This window comes from Nannospalax galili, unplaced genomic scaffold (genome assembly GCF_000622305.1).
Source record: "Nannospalax galili isolate Female #2095 unplaced genomic scaffold, S.galili_v1.0 scaffold525, whole genome shotgun sequence".
Lineage (NCBI taxonomy): Eukaryota > Metazoa > Chordata > Mammalia > Rodentia > Spalacidae > Nannospalax > Nannospalax galili.
In genome coordinates, this window is record NW_008353937.1 from 3,478,035 (window position 1) to 3,496,792 (window position 18,758).

Consider the following 18,758-nt stretch of genomic DNA (forward strand, 5'->3'; position numbering starts at 1 on the left):
AAGCCATTCAGCCATCGAGTCATCCAGCCATTCAGTCAACCATCCATCCATCTATCCTTTTTTTTTTGTGGTTTTCTTGAGATAGGGTCTCCCTATAGCCCCAGCTGTCCTGGAACTCACTCTGTAGACCAGGCTGGCATTGAACTCACAGAGATCCTCCTGCCTCTGCCTCCAGAGTGCTGGGATTGAAGGCGTGCACCACCTCACCCAGCTTGTCTATCCTTTTTTACACATCATAATACTTGAGAATCACTTGGTCATCTCCACTGTCAAGTGCTATATTTGGTCTGCTCATGCTCTGTCTCTCTCTAAATACCAGTGTAATTCTAGACAGTATATATCAGTGACCTGAGTTTACAGAGGACAGTAGAGGCTCCAAGGTGAAGAACTTGCTGAGACCCTATCTCCTTGTTCCCTGACTCCTGCATCTTTCCCCTGTATCACACGTGAGCCATCATATTGCAGCTCATGGATGATGCTGTTGGTGGGGGGCATAATTACCTTTCTGAGACCTACTGTGTGCTCCTTAGTACACAAGTGCTGCCCCAGCATTGCTGTCCAATATTGTCCTGTGTCAGCAGCATATACATCATGAGTTTTGCACCCAAGATGAACAATCAGACAGAGAATTAAAGGATTTGCTGTGTATGTGGTTGGTGCTGTGGAAGACCAGTTGTAGGTTAAATTTACTGCTGGAGGGTGTGCACACTCAGCCTCCAGGCTCCTGTTGCAGCTTCCTCCTCCCACTGTCCTTACAACAAACTGACACAATATTCCTCCAAACTGCAGTGTAGGGAGCAAATGTATTTATTGGGCTTGCTGACAGAGCCTATGATGGCGGTGAGGGGTACTTACAAAGGTATGGGCACCCTTGGGCTGTTTTCATTCTACATTTTGGCTGAGGCTTCCAGACCTGCTGCCACTGGTCCAAAATGACAAAGTGCCTTCCTTCTCCCTGGCTTCCTCTGTGTCCATCCTTAGTCCCTCCCCCTCAGGCAGTTAAGACCGACTGATTGGTTGGGAGGGGTGACTGTCTCCTTCTGCCCCTCCTCTCCTATGGAGAGTCTCATAGTCTAATTAGTTTGAGGTGATTGGAGCAAGTGGTGAGAAACTAGAGAGGAAGGCATCTATTCCTTACTTTCAGAGGACAAGCTTATCCAACACCAGCCGGAGGTGCTAATGCTCTCTGGGGTAAGGAATAGCAAGAGGCCAGAAGAGGAAAGGGAAGGGGACTGACCGTCTTCCACATCCAGAGAGTTCTGCAGCCACAGGAGGAGGAACCTGGCAGATACGCACCTCCAGTGGGGCAAACAGACACAGCCAGCCTGTGATCTGGCACCGCCTCAGGACTCGGCACCCTTGGAATCTCATCCTATCCCTCCTTGTGGCTCTGTTCTCCTACCAAAGTAGTGGACACCAGATGGCAAGATTGATAAGAGCCATGGGGTCACCTACTGGGATGGTAGGCAGGATGGAGAGAGAGAGGTACAAGGATGGACATGGGGCAATAGACACAATGTCTGTGCAAGTAGCAGGTAGCACATCCTGCAAATGATAAGGAGTGATTCTCAGAGAGGATGTGACATCACCTGAAGCTACAGGTCACCTTGTAAGAAATAGGGGCTAGGAAGCCCCTTCATAGGAGAATCTCCACTCAGATCCAAGCAGACAGGGCCTCCAACGCTCCAGGGAAACCTGTAGGCATGGGGATCCTCCCTGCTGGGGTTTCACAGACCTGATGGGCAAGTACTAGTCAGCTGCAGTCACCTGAACTGCTGAGGCTCAGGTGCTCATATTGCAGATGTGACAGGATTGTCATGGATGGCTTTAGGCTAGTGTAACGTGGATTCATGAAGATTTTGTTGATGGTAAAGGTGGTGATCAGCTGATACATGAATGAGCCTGTCACCGATGGCAGGTATGTGTGAGCAGTTCATCTGTGACCTCATTTATCCAAATAGTGGGAGTGAGAAGGGTGTGAAGTCGGGGTGTCTGAGCTGGTCCATCTCCTAGCTGTGGCTCATTGACTTTCCATTCACACTCTGGGAACCAGTGAGCCAACGGGTAGTTTCTAGCCTTATCGCCATTTTGTAGATGGAAGAACAAAGCACAAAGGGGTGTAGCAACTCCTCCCCAACTTTCAGAACCCAGAGTAATGGACCAGAGGGTGGGTGTGGCCCAGGCAGCTTTGCCTAGAGCATATAACTTCAGCCATAGTGATGCTCATCCTTCCAAATAAGTCCCAACCTGTGAGCGACTCCAACCCAAGAGCACCATAGCCCTCCCCTCGGATCCTTACTTTGAGACAGTAGGAAGATTCACTCTCTGCTGGCTGTCCTGGTGGAATGGCAGTGAAAAGACAGGCTCCCACAACTCTCACACTCAGCGGCAGGTACAGGCAGAGCCGGGAATGTGAAGTACAGAGAGAGCTGTTTCTCTGGCTGCTTTGCTCTCTGTCCTGGGGGCTGTCAGCAACAAGATGTCTTTGCTGTTTGCCAGAAAGCCTCAAGCTAGAGAGTATTAAGATCTTTTGAGCAGTTTAGGATGCCATGTTTCCAGTCAGGGCTAGAGGTAACACAGATTCCTTTGGCCAGTCATCAAAGTCCTGCAGTTGAAGGTTCTGTTTTCACAAGCTGCTGATTATTAGGAAAGGGTCCATCCTCAGTGACCTCCAAACCTGCTAATACCAGACCAGTACAGGTTGTAGACTCTCCAGCATGATGCGATGTTGAGCAGACTTTCAGAATGCCAGGACCAGTGGTGGTCTACTCAGATAGGCTTTCCCATATCTGCACTTTCTCCTATGATCTTTTTGGCCCCTTCCCTTTGCCCTCCCGTGACTCCAGCCATGAGAAATAGCCCAAGAGAAATTGTAATTTGGCTCTGGACCTGAAGCATCCCAACTCTCCACATCTTTGAAGTTCTACTGAGTTAAATCAGCCTTGCTGAACGTTCAATGTGAGATGCAACTTCTTTCCAGGAATTTTGTCCACTTTGGACTTCTCAGAAATGCAATTTCTATTAGAGAAACTCATTTCCAGAATACAAAGGCTTAGGGAGACCACAAACTCCTTTAAGTGTTTTGGCAGAATCCTGTGTAAAGTTTCCAAAGTGTCTGGGCCACATTTATGCTCCTCCAGAGAGATGGGTAATAATAAACCCCAAACAAGACATTAAAGGATTGCTGTTCCCTTCTGAGTGGACCTTGCCCTTCCCCTCCACCTTCCCCTCCACTGATGGTCCTTTGTGCGCCATAGACCTCATTTTAGAAGTGTGGGCGGTATTTCTTGCTTATGGAGAGCAACTGACAGCTGCAAACCCACAGAGAAGCAGGATCAGAATCCAGCCCTGTCAAATTCACCCCAAACCCGTGGATTTTCCCAAGCCAAGCCTCTTACTCAGAGCTGGAGAGCCCCCCTCTCACCTGCCCTACCCATCCCTCCTCTATTCCAGCACAGCTCTGAGGATGGGCAAGGGGCCTGTTGCCCAGGGCAGTGTGTGTCCTCTGCTTTAGGCTCCTCCCCGCTTCTTCTTGCCTTTTGTTCCTCTTTGGACTTTCACACCCTAGTTCACACCCTACTAGGCAGCACTCAGCTGTGACCCCTTGGCTCTGCTACTGGGGAGAGATGGGTTAGATAAGACCAGCTCCCCAGCTCTGTTCCCACCTTGTCAGACAGCATATAGTCAGGTAATGCTGTCATACTGACAGTGCTTTTCCGGAAGCCTCTGGAACTTTAGGCCAGGTTAAGAGATGGACTCTGAATTTGAAAATAGATTTAGCTGACTGGTTGCCTGTGCCTGTGCAACTGGATTGAGGCTTTTGTGTCTCTGTTTTATTAATTTTTGAAATGGGCAGGAAATCACCATGTTAAGCAAAGTCAGTCAGACTCATAAAACAGTATTCATATTTCCTCACTTTGTGGAATCTAGATTTTAAAGCATGTGTATAGGAGTTGCAAAGATGGGCTCAGGGTTAAGAACAGTAGTTGCCCGTGCAAAAGACCTGGGTTCAGTTCCCAGCAACCACATGGCAGCTAAAAACCATCTGCAGTTCCAGTTCCAGCGGATTTGATATTCTTTTCTGGCCTCCACAGGTACCGCACCCATGCGGTGCACTTACATGCATGCAGGTGAGACACTCATACACATAAAATAAATGAAAAATAATAGTAATTTAAAATGTGTATATATGACATGTATGTATGACACATGCATGTAGATAAGAATGCATATATGACATTAAAGTAAAGGGGGCTATTGTGAAGAGGAAGGGGACCAGCAAGTCAGGGAGCAGGAGTGGAGCCTGTATCTGTATGAAACGTCAGAATGAAACCGAGCATATCGTATAGTGAATATACACTAATAAAGTTTAAAAAAATACTTTATAGACTTAACGGCAGAGATAGAACAGTTCAATAGCGTCCCATGCAACACATGCAAGATACATAAATCAAACCTAGGATTAAATGCTAAGTAGCCAGAAAACCGATAAAAATTATGGCTGTCTAATATGGACTCATTTACCAAGAGTTGCCTCTCGGTGAGCCTCTCCATTCTTTTTCATCTAGAAGCCATTGATGGAAGACCTTCCTTAGCCTTAGCCTGAGGCTGCTTCTAGGAACAGGTCTGGTGCAACCTCTGCCCTCTGACCCCACATGGGACCTCTGAGGTGACAGGCCTTGGAGACCGCCACCCACTTGCTGGAGTGCCTTCTCCCAGAACATCCTTGTTTTCCTCAGGCAGGTGCAGGGCTAACTCCTCACTGTCCTCTAGTCCCCATGCGGTGCAGTGCACTGTATGAAAATTGTCTTTACTAATTTGCACAGACGCAAGTCAAAGGAACCCAGACATTTATGTTTATGGAATAGTAGAGTTAGGTTTCAAGTTCAAATGGTTCGACTTCCAAGCCTTTGTTGTGATCATGGACAATCGTGTTACCTATGGACACGTGAGGGCAGCTTTCTTCCTCTAAGGGAGTGGGATGGGGCCAGGGTATCTCTACGAGGCTGGGTCTTCAGTGGGGTCACTGAGGTAAAAGAAGTGTGTGGAAATGTTTGCTGTAACAGATCAAACACTGGCTTTGATGAAAGTCAGGGTAAACAACCTCAATGTCCTCAGTGCTATATACGTGGTGGAGTAGTACATTTCAGTTTAAGTAACTTGTAGGTATACGGATCACTATAGATATTTTAAATAAATATTGCTTTTTTATGTATGAAATATTTTATAATTTATAGTGTGTATCTGCTTATTTATCATCTATCATCTGTCTATCATCTATGTATCTATGTATCTATCTATGTATCTATGTATCTAACTATCATCTATCTATCTACTATCTATCATCTATCTATCAATCATCTATCATCTATCTATCTAGTGCTCTATCAATATATCTGCAATCTATAATCTGTCAAATCAGTGCATACAGGGTGTTCCTTCTCTCTGGGGAAAAGTGGCCTTGTCAGACTTTTCCTAGTATGAGCAGAATTGACAGGATTAAGATTAATTTATTTTGGGCACTAGAGAGATGGCTCAGCAGTTAAGAGCACCAGCTGCTTTTGCAGAGGACGTAGGTTTGGTTCCCAGCACCCACATGGCAGCTCACAACCATCTCCCGCTGCAGTTCTAGGGGATCTGACACCTTCTGGTCACTATGGGTACTGCACATATGTAGTGTACTTATATACATGCAGACAAACACTCATAGATATATGTTTTTTAATTTAAATGATGCACATTTATTGCTGCACATAATTCATCACATACATTAAGTATAAAATTTCCTGTGGGCAATAATGAATATGATTTATAAGTCACAAATTTGTGGGAAGTCTATTTCTTATTCTCGCTCTTATTTATTTTATTTTATTTTATTTTTTTTGGAAAATCCTGACAAGTGTATTGGGCTTGCTAACAGAGCATAGGGTGGGGGCTTATTTACAGAAGAGTGCCTCCCCCCACTTATGGCTTGGCTGGAAAGTCCACACTCAAATATAGATCCTGTGACTTCCCCACAGCCACACAAAATGGTGAGAAAGGGGTCTCCTGGCATTCTTGGCTTATATATCCTAAGCGCCTCCCCCACATACAGCTAAGGTCGACTGATTGGGTTGGAGGGGTAATTGACTCCCCCATTGACTCCTTGATGAGTGTGGGAAGGAGGTGTGACTATAGCTTGCTGGCATAGTAGTCAGAGGACACCTCCAGTTAACACTCCACCCCTTCCTCCGGCTCTTATATTCTTTCCACCAACCTCTTCCACAAAAGTCTCTGAGCCTTGGAGGGGTTGGTAGGTGTGTGATGATCTCCCTCCCATTGTGACAAGGCACTGAACTTTCAGGTCTCTGCATCATCTGTTTTCCATGGACTGTTGGCCCATTTCAGTGGGATTCCATCTACTAAAAAAACACAAACAGCAAGAAGCAAGAACATCTAAAGCGTGGCTGCTATAATAACTTAACCTATGGGTGTGAACACAAATGCTTAGATGGTACTTTAGCAGGTGCATCATTTCCATCTAACAAAACAATTGCAGTGACTCCCCACTGGGACCTGTATTCTCTCCTGCCACAGGGGGTTGGCCGGGTCTACAGTATCAGATGTGTGTTCCACCCCTAGGAGCGGGCATTATATCCAATCAAAATTTTGCTGGTTATACATACACTAGATGCTCCACTATTGTACCAGCAGGAACATCTTGTTTGGCATTGTTGATAGTGCAACACTTGGGTCCGTCATTGAGCAGAACTATAGGGGATGATTCTTCCCCAGTCATCTGCATGTTGCCTTCTGGCACCATGAAAGCTACCCATCTGCCCTGGCTTGTCTTATTCATTTATTTTAATCAATGAAAGCACAGTTATTATTTTTCAGTTTTTAGTCTATCATTTGTTCAAGCTTGATTTATCCCTCTCCTGAGCTCGCATCATGCAGTGTCTTCAGCAACAGTTTTTTCCATCCACTTCCAGTGTACAACCAACATTATTGGCAATGGCCTTTATTGTTTTGGGGACCTCTAGGACACTTCAGGCGAGCAGCTCATAAGGTGGGACTGGGATTTTCATTTAACAACCGTATGGCTTCAGGAAGGGCTTTCTTCCATCCCCGTAGGGTTTCTTTTGTGCTTAAGGCTTTTTTTTTTTTTTTTTTTTTTTTTTTTTACTTTGTATCTGGAGAATAATAGCATTTTTTAAAATAATGTATTTTTCATTTTTTTCTAGGGTGAAGCTGGTCCAGCAGGCCCCCCTGGTTTACCTGGGACTGTAAGTTACTCTGATTCTAAACTCATCACCTTTTCTGAATTCCCAAGACACTTGTATTCCACCGATACCCCTACATGTACACACACACACACACACACACACACACACACACACCCTTCTTGGTTAAAGCATCTCTTTCTTGATTTACCATTATCTAGATACTCCTGGGTCTTTTAATCCAGAAACGCCCTGGCTTTTCTTATTAATTTATTTTAATCAACAAAAGCACAGTTATTATTGTCCTCACACTGAGAAAACACATCCACATGTTCCACAGAAGGAAACTGAGGTCGAGAGACACAATGTCATTTGTTCAGAGTGAGAACGCAGTACGATAACCTAAGCCTAGGATTCCTCCTCTACCTCCACAGGCACTGGGCGGGCAGTGTGAGTGGGTGCTGACTATGTCTGGGAGACAGGTCTGTGGGGCAGAAGCATCTGGCTTCCAGACCTGTCATTATCAGTGTTGTGGTCTTAAATGTGCATTAGATTCTCAAGGATGTTTTCCCATCGGTTAGGAACATGATGGTAACATCTTTGAACTGTGAGCTGAAAATAAATCCTCTCTCCCTTAAGAAGACTTGACACCCTGTCCACCTTATACATTTATAGTGACAATTAATTAAATCAATGCAAAGTACTTAACAGAGGATCTGGCACATAATAAATTCTGTCAATTCAAAGCACTGATCTCACCTCAAAAGGAACAAGAGATCCTTTATTCTGAGCTAAATGTGAGTGTCCATGGCCCAGGTATAGAGATTCAGGTTGCCTAGAAAAACATGTCCCAGCATGGAATCATTTATGTGAATTCTGATCGTCATATAACACAGGAAAGTCATAAATCAAGGTATTTTTCTTTCAGTACATTGGTGGGAACATCAGTTAGACAGGTAAAGGCTAAGTAGGGAAATCTCTACTGTGGATTTTTAACACTCTGATGACATCCTTAGCTTTTGACTTGGTGGCCTGTTTACACATTCCAAAGGATTTCTGCCTAGTAGTTGAAAGAGTGAGGGGACATACAGACACTAGCCAAAGATAAGGCCACTCTGAACTTGCACCATTCCACTTCTCCATGTTCACAAAAATGTCGTCGATTGGCCTTATAGAGTATTTAGCCTAGGCATAGCTTTTTTCCTAACCCTAAATATAGAACGACCACTTTTATTGTTGCTTAGCTTATTCCCAAGAATTCTTCAATGGGGTTGTATTTGGATGTTTTTTGTATTTTTAATGTTCCTTTTCCGTTTTAATATTCTGTTTGAGTAGACTTCAAGGACACCACACATGGCTATGTGTGCCTGGTGAGCATCGCAGAGATTGACAGGCTCCTGGTCAAAGTAGGGAATGGTCTGAACTTGGCCGCCTGGAGGAGACACCTGCACACAGGTTGTCCATCGGAAGCGCGACAAGGCATCAGACTCTGTGGTTTTTATCAGTGTCAGCTATTCATGCAGTGGTGTGTCCCACACTTTTGTAATTAAAATGAGGTTCAACTATTTTATAAGGATGTTGGAAGATCTTCCGCATCGAAAATTGAGCCAAACTTGGTTGCACCACATTTTGTTTAAGACTGTAAGACCTCATGTTGACAAGTGAATGAGGAGGCCTGTGATCCCTATGCTGCTTCTGGTGGAGCAGGCTGGCGATACCTATGGGGGCTCACTTGGCAGAAGCTATGCACCAAGCAGTGTCTACACTTGAGTTTGGATCTCTCACGTCTGAGCATCTCTAGCAAAGTATTTGCATGTGCTCATGTTCCTGGAGCTGTGAGAGTCAAAGCCTGGGCCCTGTGAGTCCTGACAGGCCAGGCTCAGTCACTGCCCTCAGTACATGAATTAGAAATGTAATAGTGAGATAAAGAGGAGGGATTATTTAGTGTAACTGCGTCGAGAAGAGGAGCAGAGAGATCCAGAGACCCCCTCCAGTCCATCCCTGGGGTCCTGACTCAAGCTTTAGGGTTAGATGGAGGACAAGTGGTAGACGCAGTCTTGGTCAGGGTGTGGCTCTGCTCAGGGCGTGGCTCTGCTCCTGCTGACCCATCATTGTCCTCCAGTCTGTCCTGTGGGTGTCAGAGCTGTGTGAATTCTCTTCCTGAGAGGCAAATTCCCCTCAGGCTGGCACCAAGGCTTCTGTCTTTTCCTTCTCCCAGAATGAGATTCCCGGGGAAAATCCTATTTCTTGGGGGCTTTTGTTTCAATATTTTGAACCAAACAGAGGGGCACCGGTGTCTGTCTTTAGAAAATATTCACTCCTGCCAGGATGGCTGCATTCATTTTAAAAGCAAGTTTAAGATACAGGTTGTAGTGTTACTTATAATGAATGATGAAGAATTAGCACAATATCTACTTGATCATAGCATAGTATTAAGTCACAGAGTATCTACATCACAAAATCCAGTTTTATACAGAAATACATACGCACACTCTGGGGTCTTGAAAAGATATGGATGAGCACATTAAATGGAACAAGATTAGTGGACAAAGTGAATTTGTAGATCATTGTATGTTGAAGGTCGAGAACAAAGGCTTTCATTCCCCACATGGATGACAGTTTCTGGCCCCACATGCTATTGATGCCCAGGGGGCTTGTGCTGTCTATCCACAAAGAGGGGCAGATCACTCACCTCTCAAAGTGCGGGTGAAGAATCCCCTGTTGATGCCTCTGATCAACTGGATGCACATTTACTATTCATATGCTTCATGTACAAAATTATATATTTCTATGTCTTTTATAATTGTGTGGGAACATTAACATGGGGTCTAAAATGTGCTGAAATGAAACAGTGGGTTAGTGAGGAAGAGCCTGGGCCTGGCGGCTTGAAGGGAAAGTAGAAGCTATTTTCTTTTTCATCTTGAATCTGTTGTGTTTTAGGACCAGCCCCATGGGGGTCCCTCTGACAAGCTGGGCTCTCCATGAGCCAGCAGCTGAGCCCCTCACACCAGCCTCCTCGACACCTCTGTCCCTGGCTAGCTCAGGGCAGGCGATAACACTGGAACAGGAAACTGAGACCTGAATTCAAAGCCCAGGGCAGGCAGTCCCCCAGTTCTGTGCAGGGAACATTCCACTTTGGCTTCCTGACACGTCTCAGGGGACAGTGTTTCATCCCCTTCTTACTGATAGGGGGTGAGAAGCTCGCAAAGATACCCAGAGTTACAGAGCGTTTAAGATCAGGCCATGGACTTCAGGACACTTAATCCTAACTACCCCACCTTCCTACCTTAGTGAAAGCACACACACTGATTTTAAAGAAAGATGATTCAAATGGAAAAAAACTCATTATAAAAAAGTTATATGGGAAGACACACATGGTGGGTATACATGTAATGCCAGCACTTGGAAGTTATAGGCAGAAGAATCACTAGTTTGTGGCCACCCTTGGCTGTATACTAAGTCTGAAGCCAACTTAGACTACATGAGGTACTATCTCAAAGTCAGAAAACAAGCAGAAAACTACAGAAAATACAAAAAGACATCTTAGGGCTATGTTCTTTGGTCTGACTGATGCCTCAGAGGCAACAGGGTGTTTGAATGCAATGGTTGGCGCCTTCGACTGCTAACTTTCTAACTTGGGTGGTGTTCTTTCCAGCCATCCCTGTTCACACCACACGCAAGGATACTGGTAAGTGGCAATGCTGCAGGGTGCAGCCTGGTAGCCTCGGCTCATCTGGTGATAGTGCAGGAGAGTTGGGGCTTGGGCTGGTTTCACTCAGCCTTCCAATCCGGTTAGCTGAGCATCAGGGCTGGAATTTGTCCTGGCAACAAATGGGACAACTTCTTGCAAGAAAGTAGCTCTCATGCCTGACTTACACTCTAGGGTCACTATTCAGTGGTCAAAAGCAAAGTCCACGGTCTGTTTGGATAGAGTTCCGTCCTGGGAGCTGCTGGGTTTTTGAGACTAGAAATATTTGAGCTGCCGGGACAGTGAAGAGTTGGAAGAAGGCATGTTCTGCAGATATTGGCAGCGAGGGAGACCAGAGGTGGTAGGAACGCTTCAACCCCTCAGTTCCCTGAAGCTCAGAGGCAGGCTGCTGGGGGGTAGTTGAGACTTCAGCCCGACTCTGCATCCTGGGGGCGTGACAGACGAGGGGCTTCAGTGGTTTGCTGAAGACACCGAGACACTTAGCAAAAAGATGGAAATCACCATCACAGCCTCCTGGGACCCCGGCCCTCCCTCCACAAATGGTTCTTCTGAAAGTATCTTCAGAATGTCTTTATGTTGCGGGCAGCCTGGGGACAGGAAATGTTTCTTCTGTGCTGCTTCCTCTTCCCTCCTCCTCCTCTTCTTTCTTCAACAGGGTTTCACTGTATATCACTGGCTGGCCTAAAACTCACTAGATAGACCAGGCTGGCTTTTCCCTCACAGAACTTTCCCTGTCTCTCCTCCCGAGTTCTGGCATCAAAGGCACGAGTCATCACACCTGGCTCTTCCCTTCTCTTGTGGTCCTTCTGACATTAGGATATGGCCTGCACTTCCTGACATGGCGTAGGTGAGAGACTGGAGTTGGAACAGTCTGACCAGTATGGTCCCCATCCTTAATAATACTTCAAAGGCCAAAGGAGGAAAGGGAGGAACAGAGTTGGGGCTGAAGTCTCATCAGAGAAGGAAGGATATTACTCTTTGGATGTATGTCAGGGAGGAGGAACTGCAGGACGGCCATGTCTGAGCAGCCTGGATTTCAGAAGGTGTCAGGAGATGTCGTCAGCTGTAGTGGCTGGCTGGAGTGACATCCTGTCTGTCACTGTGTTTCAAGGCTCATCTCCTCCCACAGAGAGGCAGATTGCACATGTCACTGCCTGCCTCCTAGCACACTTTTGCTGTCTATTTATGGTACCTCTGCCCTTAGACCTTCCAGTTTTTCCCTCAGGTACACCTGAGCGCCCATGGGTTTAAAACTAGCCTGCAGTCACTCCATAGAGACAATTTCTAGACTATTTCCCTGAGCAGGCACATGAGGCTGGGAGAGGACATTGTGGATGTGTGCTGCATGGCTTCCCCTTTGAACCTCAGTGAGGCATCGTTCTTTCAGGATGTGCAACTTGAGGAAACCAGGAAACAACTCATAGAACCAAGGCAAGGAAACTGTGTCTAAAGAAAAACGAAGAATTTCACATCATAGGCCATTGCATGCTTGTCTTTAGGACTAGCTCGTTGTCATGACAACCATATTTGTACCGATGAATTTGGAAAGTGCTATTGTGTGTGACTTCTCCCTACCCTTCTCAGGTGTGTTCCTAGGGGTCCCTGCAGAGCAGGAAGCTGAATTAAAGGGCCAGTCAAGTTTGCTGCATAATTAAGAAAATGGAGATAAAAGCCTGGCTTCCTCTGCTTCCCCCCCTGGCCAAAGGAGGCTCCTGAGAGGGTCTGTGGTCTGGTGATGGTGGTTTGTGGGGAAGAGAACAGGGGCTGTTAGATGATGTGTGGATCTGCAGAGTCTCGCTATGTCAGATTGGTGAGATCAAGCATTTGCTAGCTGAGAAAAGGTGGACAGGTAGCTAAACCTCAGATTTTCCTTAAAGAGGAATTTGAGGGAGGGCTAGTTAGAGGGCAGGGCTTAGCAGCAGGCACATCTGGGGCATCCTCATTCCCTCCTTACCCTGGCGGTACCTGGAGCCTTGGGGAGGGTTCAGGGTCCCAGTGGTGGTGTTTGGCTGCTGTTATCTGGAACCTGGTGGAGGAGCCAGCCATGCTCAAACATTCAGCACCTACTGAAAGAGCACCCACTCTGTGCCCTGCAGCAAGGAGCTGCCTCCCGGCTCCCTGGAACTGGGGCAAGCATGTGGGGCGTTTCTTCCCTTGGACTCTTCTTTTGGCCTCCCCTGAACACCCACAGGGGCCCCCGCTTGCCTACTTGATGCCTTAGTCCCATCCCCTGTGTTGGCAGCATCCCCCTGCGTGGCCTGAAAATAGTCCCTGAGCCCTTCTTTGTGGATTGTACTGCCAGGAACTAGAGGGCCACACAGTGTTTCAACTCCACTGTGGGAACTATTTTAGGAAGGAAGCATGCAGGAAATTATAGGATTGTTGGCTCTGGTGATTGCGGAAAGACATGCCTCCTTCTGAGCCATGGAGATTTTAAGGAGAAGGAATAAACGGGCACTTCCCTACCCTGCTGGATGTGCTGGGCACTGTGAGACACTTTGCAGGTGTCAGCTGGGGTGTCCACGAGAGGCTGGGACGGGAGGACAGGCTGCAGCAGCTGTGGCAAGCTCTCCCAGGCCTGCCTGTACTCCGGTAGAGAATGCAGTGTGAGAGACGTCAATGGGCAGCACCCTTCTGGGCTGGCTGCTCTGCCATGTAAAGGTTCTCTTATGGAGACATTGGAATCTGTTTTAGGATACATACACATCTGCTATCCACAGCCTTAGCTTGCAAACTCCCTGCCTGTGGGAGGCTCCCATCGACACTGAAGGCAAAGGCTCATCCTACTTTCCCTGGGGCCTCTCTGTGGAGTGCAGCACAGTGCCTTCTGGACACTAGCCGTGGGTGCTGTGCCTTGAAGAGTCGCTAGCAACCACAGCTCTCTGGGAAGCAGTGTGTTGTTATCTGCTCCCTACAAATGCTCCACACTCTCAGCAGGTCTCTTTGGAGGCTCCTCTCTCAGACCTCTGTATCAGTGAACCCCGCTCTGTGTGATATAGAGGATCTGTTCATGTTGTAGATAGGTAACAAAAGACTTCATGGGCAACTAATCTTCCCAAGGCTCTTTTTGTAATGATTAAGAGCTTAGACTTTAAGCCAATCTGCACACATCTACACTTCAGGCTCTTCCTACCATCCCCATCCGTCCCCTCTGTCCTGAAGCGTTTCAAGTCTGCCCTCGTTGTACCTCCAGCTCAGTCTTATCTCTCTCTTCCCCCTGGGATGAAACCCCTTAATGGTCCAACAAGATTCCTGGGAGCAGTGTTGGGAACCTCAGGTGTGGTACCTGGAGCATCAAGGGAGTGGCTTGACTCCCTCAAGTGTACACAGTTCATGCTGGGCCTGCCTGGACTCTTCCTCTCCAGCCTGTCCTCCCAGTTCAGCAAAATTCGGATCTGCCATTCTAGGGCTCAGCACGGTTCTGGGGACCTTACAGTGCTTTGGGGTGCGTTTCATTGTCTTCCACCCAGATCTTCTGCTCTCCAAACCTTTTCTTGCAAACATCCCACCTGTAGGAGGCTCCATTCTGCATTCAAGACAAAGTTTCACTCTATTTTCTGTCCTTCAAGAGTCCTTTCTGTCCTTTGCTGAGTCCCCTTAGTAAAGCTCTCTCCCTACATCTCAATCAAGAAAGAGACTGACCTTGAAAGACCTTCCTCCACATTATTATCCACTGATGATCTGTCCTCTGTTGCCTTAAGTGGGACAGGACAAGGGTCAATCCACAAAAATGTAGAGCTGAAATTTTAGCGGGTACCATGGAGGAAACACTGGACTCTGAGGTCACCTAACAGGAGGATGTGACCAGTTTGGGGTTCTGCTTCCCCAAAGAAGAGATTCCCACTCTTAGATCTGAGCAGTAAATCAGGATCAGTTTGAGTCCTGGGGAAGTAAGAGAGGAGAGCCTCAAGCCCAGGCATCAGGAGTGGGTTTGGGTGTGATCACCATAGGACTGCAGGTGACCATCGTGCCAGTGCTGAGGGGCGGGCGGTGTGCGGCAAGAGGGGAGTGGTTGGCTTTCAAGTCACCTGCCCCTGTGCTTCTAACCGACAGGGAGAGCAGGGCCAGAAAGGAGAAAAGGGTGATCCCGGCGTGCCTGGGGACCTGGTGAGTGCCCACAACCCAGACATGGCTCCCATTCCTCAAGCTTCCTGAAGACCAGGCACCTATAGCCTGGCCAGCTGCAGGTCCGAACCCTCCTGGCCCCTCTATGTACCCGGGGAATGAAGTAATGTGATTGCAACCCGTTTTAGTCCTCGGGACTTTGATGCCATGGCCTCTGTGGGTCTCAGATCACACCCATTGCACGTTCCCTCACCGAGCCCATCTGCCCATAACTAGCATGCTGAGCTAGTTCATGGACCTAGTGCTTCATTACAGGGACCACGGGGCCGTCCTGGAGAATCAGGCCCCCAGGGACCCACCGGACCTCCGGTAAGAGAGCCCTTGCTTCGTTTGTTGGGTCCTGGACCACGATGTCCCTGTTCCTCCCTTCTTCCCTCCACCCTGCCCCACTGACCTTCTCATCTGGCATTTTGTGAGCTCTCACTAGGGGGTCTTTGGAGAAAGGTGCTGCAGGGACCTTCAGAATACCCCCAAATCCCAGGTCCCAAAACCTTGCATAGTGCCCTCAATTGCAACCACCGGAGTCTGATTCTGGAGCTCCGATTGTTCTGTCCTGCTGATGAAGGGCTGGCTGGGGAGACCTCCCTTAGAAGTGCTCTGGAGAGCAGTGGCCAGCAAGCAGGCCTGCTCCTGGCATCCAGTGCCTTTTCAGATGCAGGGAGCTGACTTCCCCTCCCCAGCCTCCGATGGGCAGGCTTGGTTTGGATGACACTGAGTGCCTTTTAATTGTCTTATTTTCCTGGGCTGATTCCAGCTGCTTCTCTGGATCTTTCCTGGTTGTTGGGGGGAGGGGGGTCACTCTGTAGTTTGAAAGAGCCTGGTGGTAGTCTAAAACCCCAGAAGTCACTGGATGCCTGCCCCTCTTTACCTTATATACATAATAAACATACTACTAGGGGTTTTAAGCTGCCGTGGAGCCTCATCGAATGATGGCTTTCTGCACCCATTAGAACCCGCTCCCCACCCTTCTGTTTTGGTCACCTACTTCTGATTGGGTGTGTCTGAGACTTTGCTGCCAAAGTCTGGAGGGCAGGGTTGTGAAGCTCTCTGTGGCAGGGTTGTGAAGATCTCTCCTTTTGTTTCTTGTACAGGGTGCCAAGGGACAAGATGGTGCTGTTGGGGCTCCTGGAGCAGCTGGAAACCCTGTAAGTTCTTGTGTCCTGACTGCTTCCTCTACCTGCCTTCTGGGGCCTAGAGAAGGGGAGACCCTGCTGAAAAGCTGAACACCATCAGTTGAGGGCTCACAGCTTGGACTAACTAATATGGCTGAGAAAGTCCGGCCCACGCCCAGGAGCTGTCCAAGCCTGGAGGCTGTTTGAATGTAGACCACAAAGGGAGCTGCCCTGGCCCCCAAAGTGTTTCCAGCACACCTGGGTTTTGTTCCTTGATCCAATTCCCGAAATAAATCTCCTCCCATGCCTAATGTATTCTACCAGACACAAGCATATAGCAAAGTCTGTGCTTTACCTCTGTGTCCAACCCCTGATAACCACTCCCCGGTGTCTGTCATTCCGAGAAGTGTGCCTGGGTTTAAATCCACATACACACACGAGAACTCTGCTTAGTATGCAGAAAGAGGGCACATAGTGATAACCACTCCCAGGTGTCTGTCATTCCGAGAAGTGTGCCTGGGTTTAAATCCACATACACACACTCTAAAAGGAAATGTAAATCGCACACATTGTCCTCCATCTCCCTTTTCTCTGTCTCTGTCTGTGTCTGTCTTTCATACACACAGACACACATAGAGTCTCAGGGAGTTGCACAGAAATGCCTTCCTTCAGGCACCTCCTGAGCTGTCCTGCTGCTGCTCTGGGCTCACCTGGCCACAGAGCAGATTTCATCTCAGAGATGTTGGTACTTGTCACCAGGGCACAGTCAGGGCTACAGAGCTCAGATTTGTCTGGCATTGCAAGGAATGGGCCAGACTAACCTGACTGGCCTTCTGGGAGTGGTGGCCAGTTAATAAAAGGGACTGCCAATATCCAATGTGCTCCTTGGACCACAGAACACAGGTGCTGGCCAGAACACCTTTACAGGACCAGACTGTCTGACACTATGACTTTGGTGAGGAAACCTTGGCTAGTGTAGATGCCACAGAGGGGGCAGAGGCAGATTCCTTCCTGTAGCAGAGACAGTTCCAGAAGAGTCTGGAAGAGGGAAGCAGGCTGGGCAGGGAAGCTGGGAACATGCCCTGTGATTCCTAAGCCTCAAGATGCACATGGTGTGTGACAAGGCCGAGAGGAAACAGCAGCATCCAGGGCTTTGAGAGTCCCCTGTTTCCACTCCATGACGCTGACTTTCCTGGAATGTTCTCAGCTCACCCACATCCCCTTTCATGGAGTCAGGACCAGTCATCAAGTTGGAATTCAAATTCACTTCCTTCAGGAAGCAGTCTTCAGTTGTCCAATCAAGCATACATGCACACACTCACATACGCATACCTACACACAGGGATGCAGGCCCTCACCTGTTCCTCACCCCTCTGCCCTTGCTCTGTGAATGGTACCAGCATCTTCAGTGGGACACTGCCTTCAAACAGACTTCCAAGCAGATAAGAAAGTCCAACCCTAGCTGAGGGACTATTGGCAACCAGTAATTGTTGGGAGGGGAGAGTCAACCTCTTTTAAGAATGTGGCTTTGGGTAGTTGGGGACACACACATTCAACTCTCTCTCTCCCTCTCTCTGTCTCTGTCTCTCTCTGTCTCTGTCTCTCTCTCTCTCTATTATATATATATATATGAACAGGCATTTCATATATGTATGAAATCAGGCAAGGGGTGCTGATAGGGAAAAGTCTAAATGTCAAATATATTGTATGAACTTCACAAAAATTCAATTAAAAATCTTTAAAAGAAAACATTTTAAAGCAGGGGCTAGAGAGATGGCTCAGCGGTTAAGAGCACTGACTGCTTTTGCAGAGGATCGGGGTTCGATTCCCAGCATCCATATGGCAGCTAACAAGCATCCATAACTCCAGTTCCAGGGGATCTGACACCCTCTTCTAACCTCCGTGGGCATTGCATGACATGTATGTACTTACGTACATGTAGGCAATATACTCAATACATATCAAATACAAATATTTTTTTAGAGAAAACAGTGAAAAGCAGAGTCCTCAAGCCCGTGCAGATCTGTGATCTCCTATGACCTAGCAGCTCTTGACAAGCCTGAATGCTCTCTGCCCATCTTCCTGAAGTGTCCCTTATTGTCCAGCTCTTGGTCAGCCACTACCCAGCCCTAACATCTCTGTGTCCTCCAAGGCTTATCCAGTGCTCTTCAACTGACCCTCTTCCCACACTAGAACCTTTTTTTTGCTATTTATTAAAATTTTCTTGCATTAATACTGTATTTACGTAATCTGCACTCCCCTCTGCCCTTTAACTCTTCCATGTACATTCTCAGCTCATCTCAATATTGTGACCTCTTCTTTGATTCTTATTACACACACACACACACACACACACACACACACACACATGCACGCGCGCACACACGCACGCACTGCTGTGTCCACAGTGTTGCTCGCACATGTACATATGTTCACAGCTGACTACTTCAGATTGGATAACCAACCTATCAGCGAGCTGTCCCTGTGGATACCTGGTTTTCTTTCCCTCAGCAGCCATTGATTGCCTGTAGCTCTTCACCTAGAGGTGGGACCTTGTGACGTTTTCCCTGTCCACAGTGGACTGTCAACTCTGTCATTGTGCAGATCTTG

General features: G+C 47.6%; 1 protein-coding gene across 1 annotated transcript in view; it reads left to right on the forward strand.

Annotated features, from left to right (window-relative positions):
- Positions 1-18,758, forward strand: part of Col22a1 (collagen type XXII alpha 1 chain) — a 214,016-nt gene that overhangs the window by 156,255 nt on the left and 39,003 nt on the right. Inside the window, exons 26-28 of the mRNA XM_029554999.1 lie at positions 14,965-15,018; positions 15,292-15,345; positions 16,128-16,181. Of these exons, the coding sequence (XP_029410859.1) occupies positions 14,965-15,018; positions 15,292-15,345; positions 16,128-16,181 (162 nt within the window). The remainder of the gene's footprint in view (positions 1-14,964; positions 15,019-15,291; positions 15,346-16,127; positions 16,182-18,758) is intronic.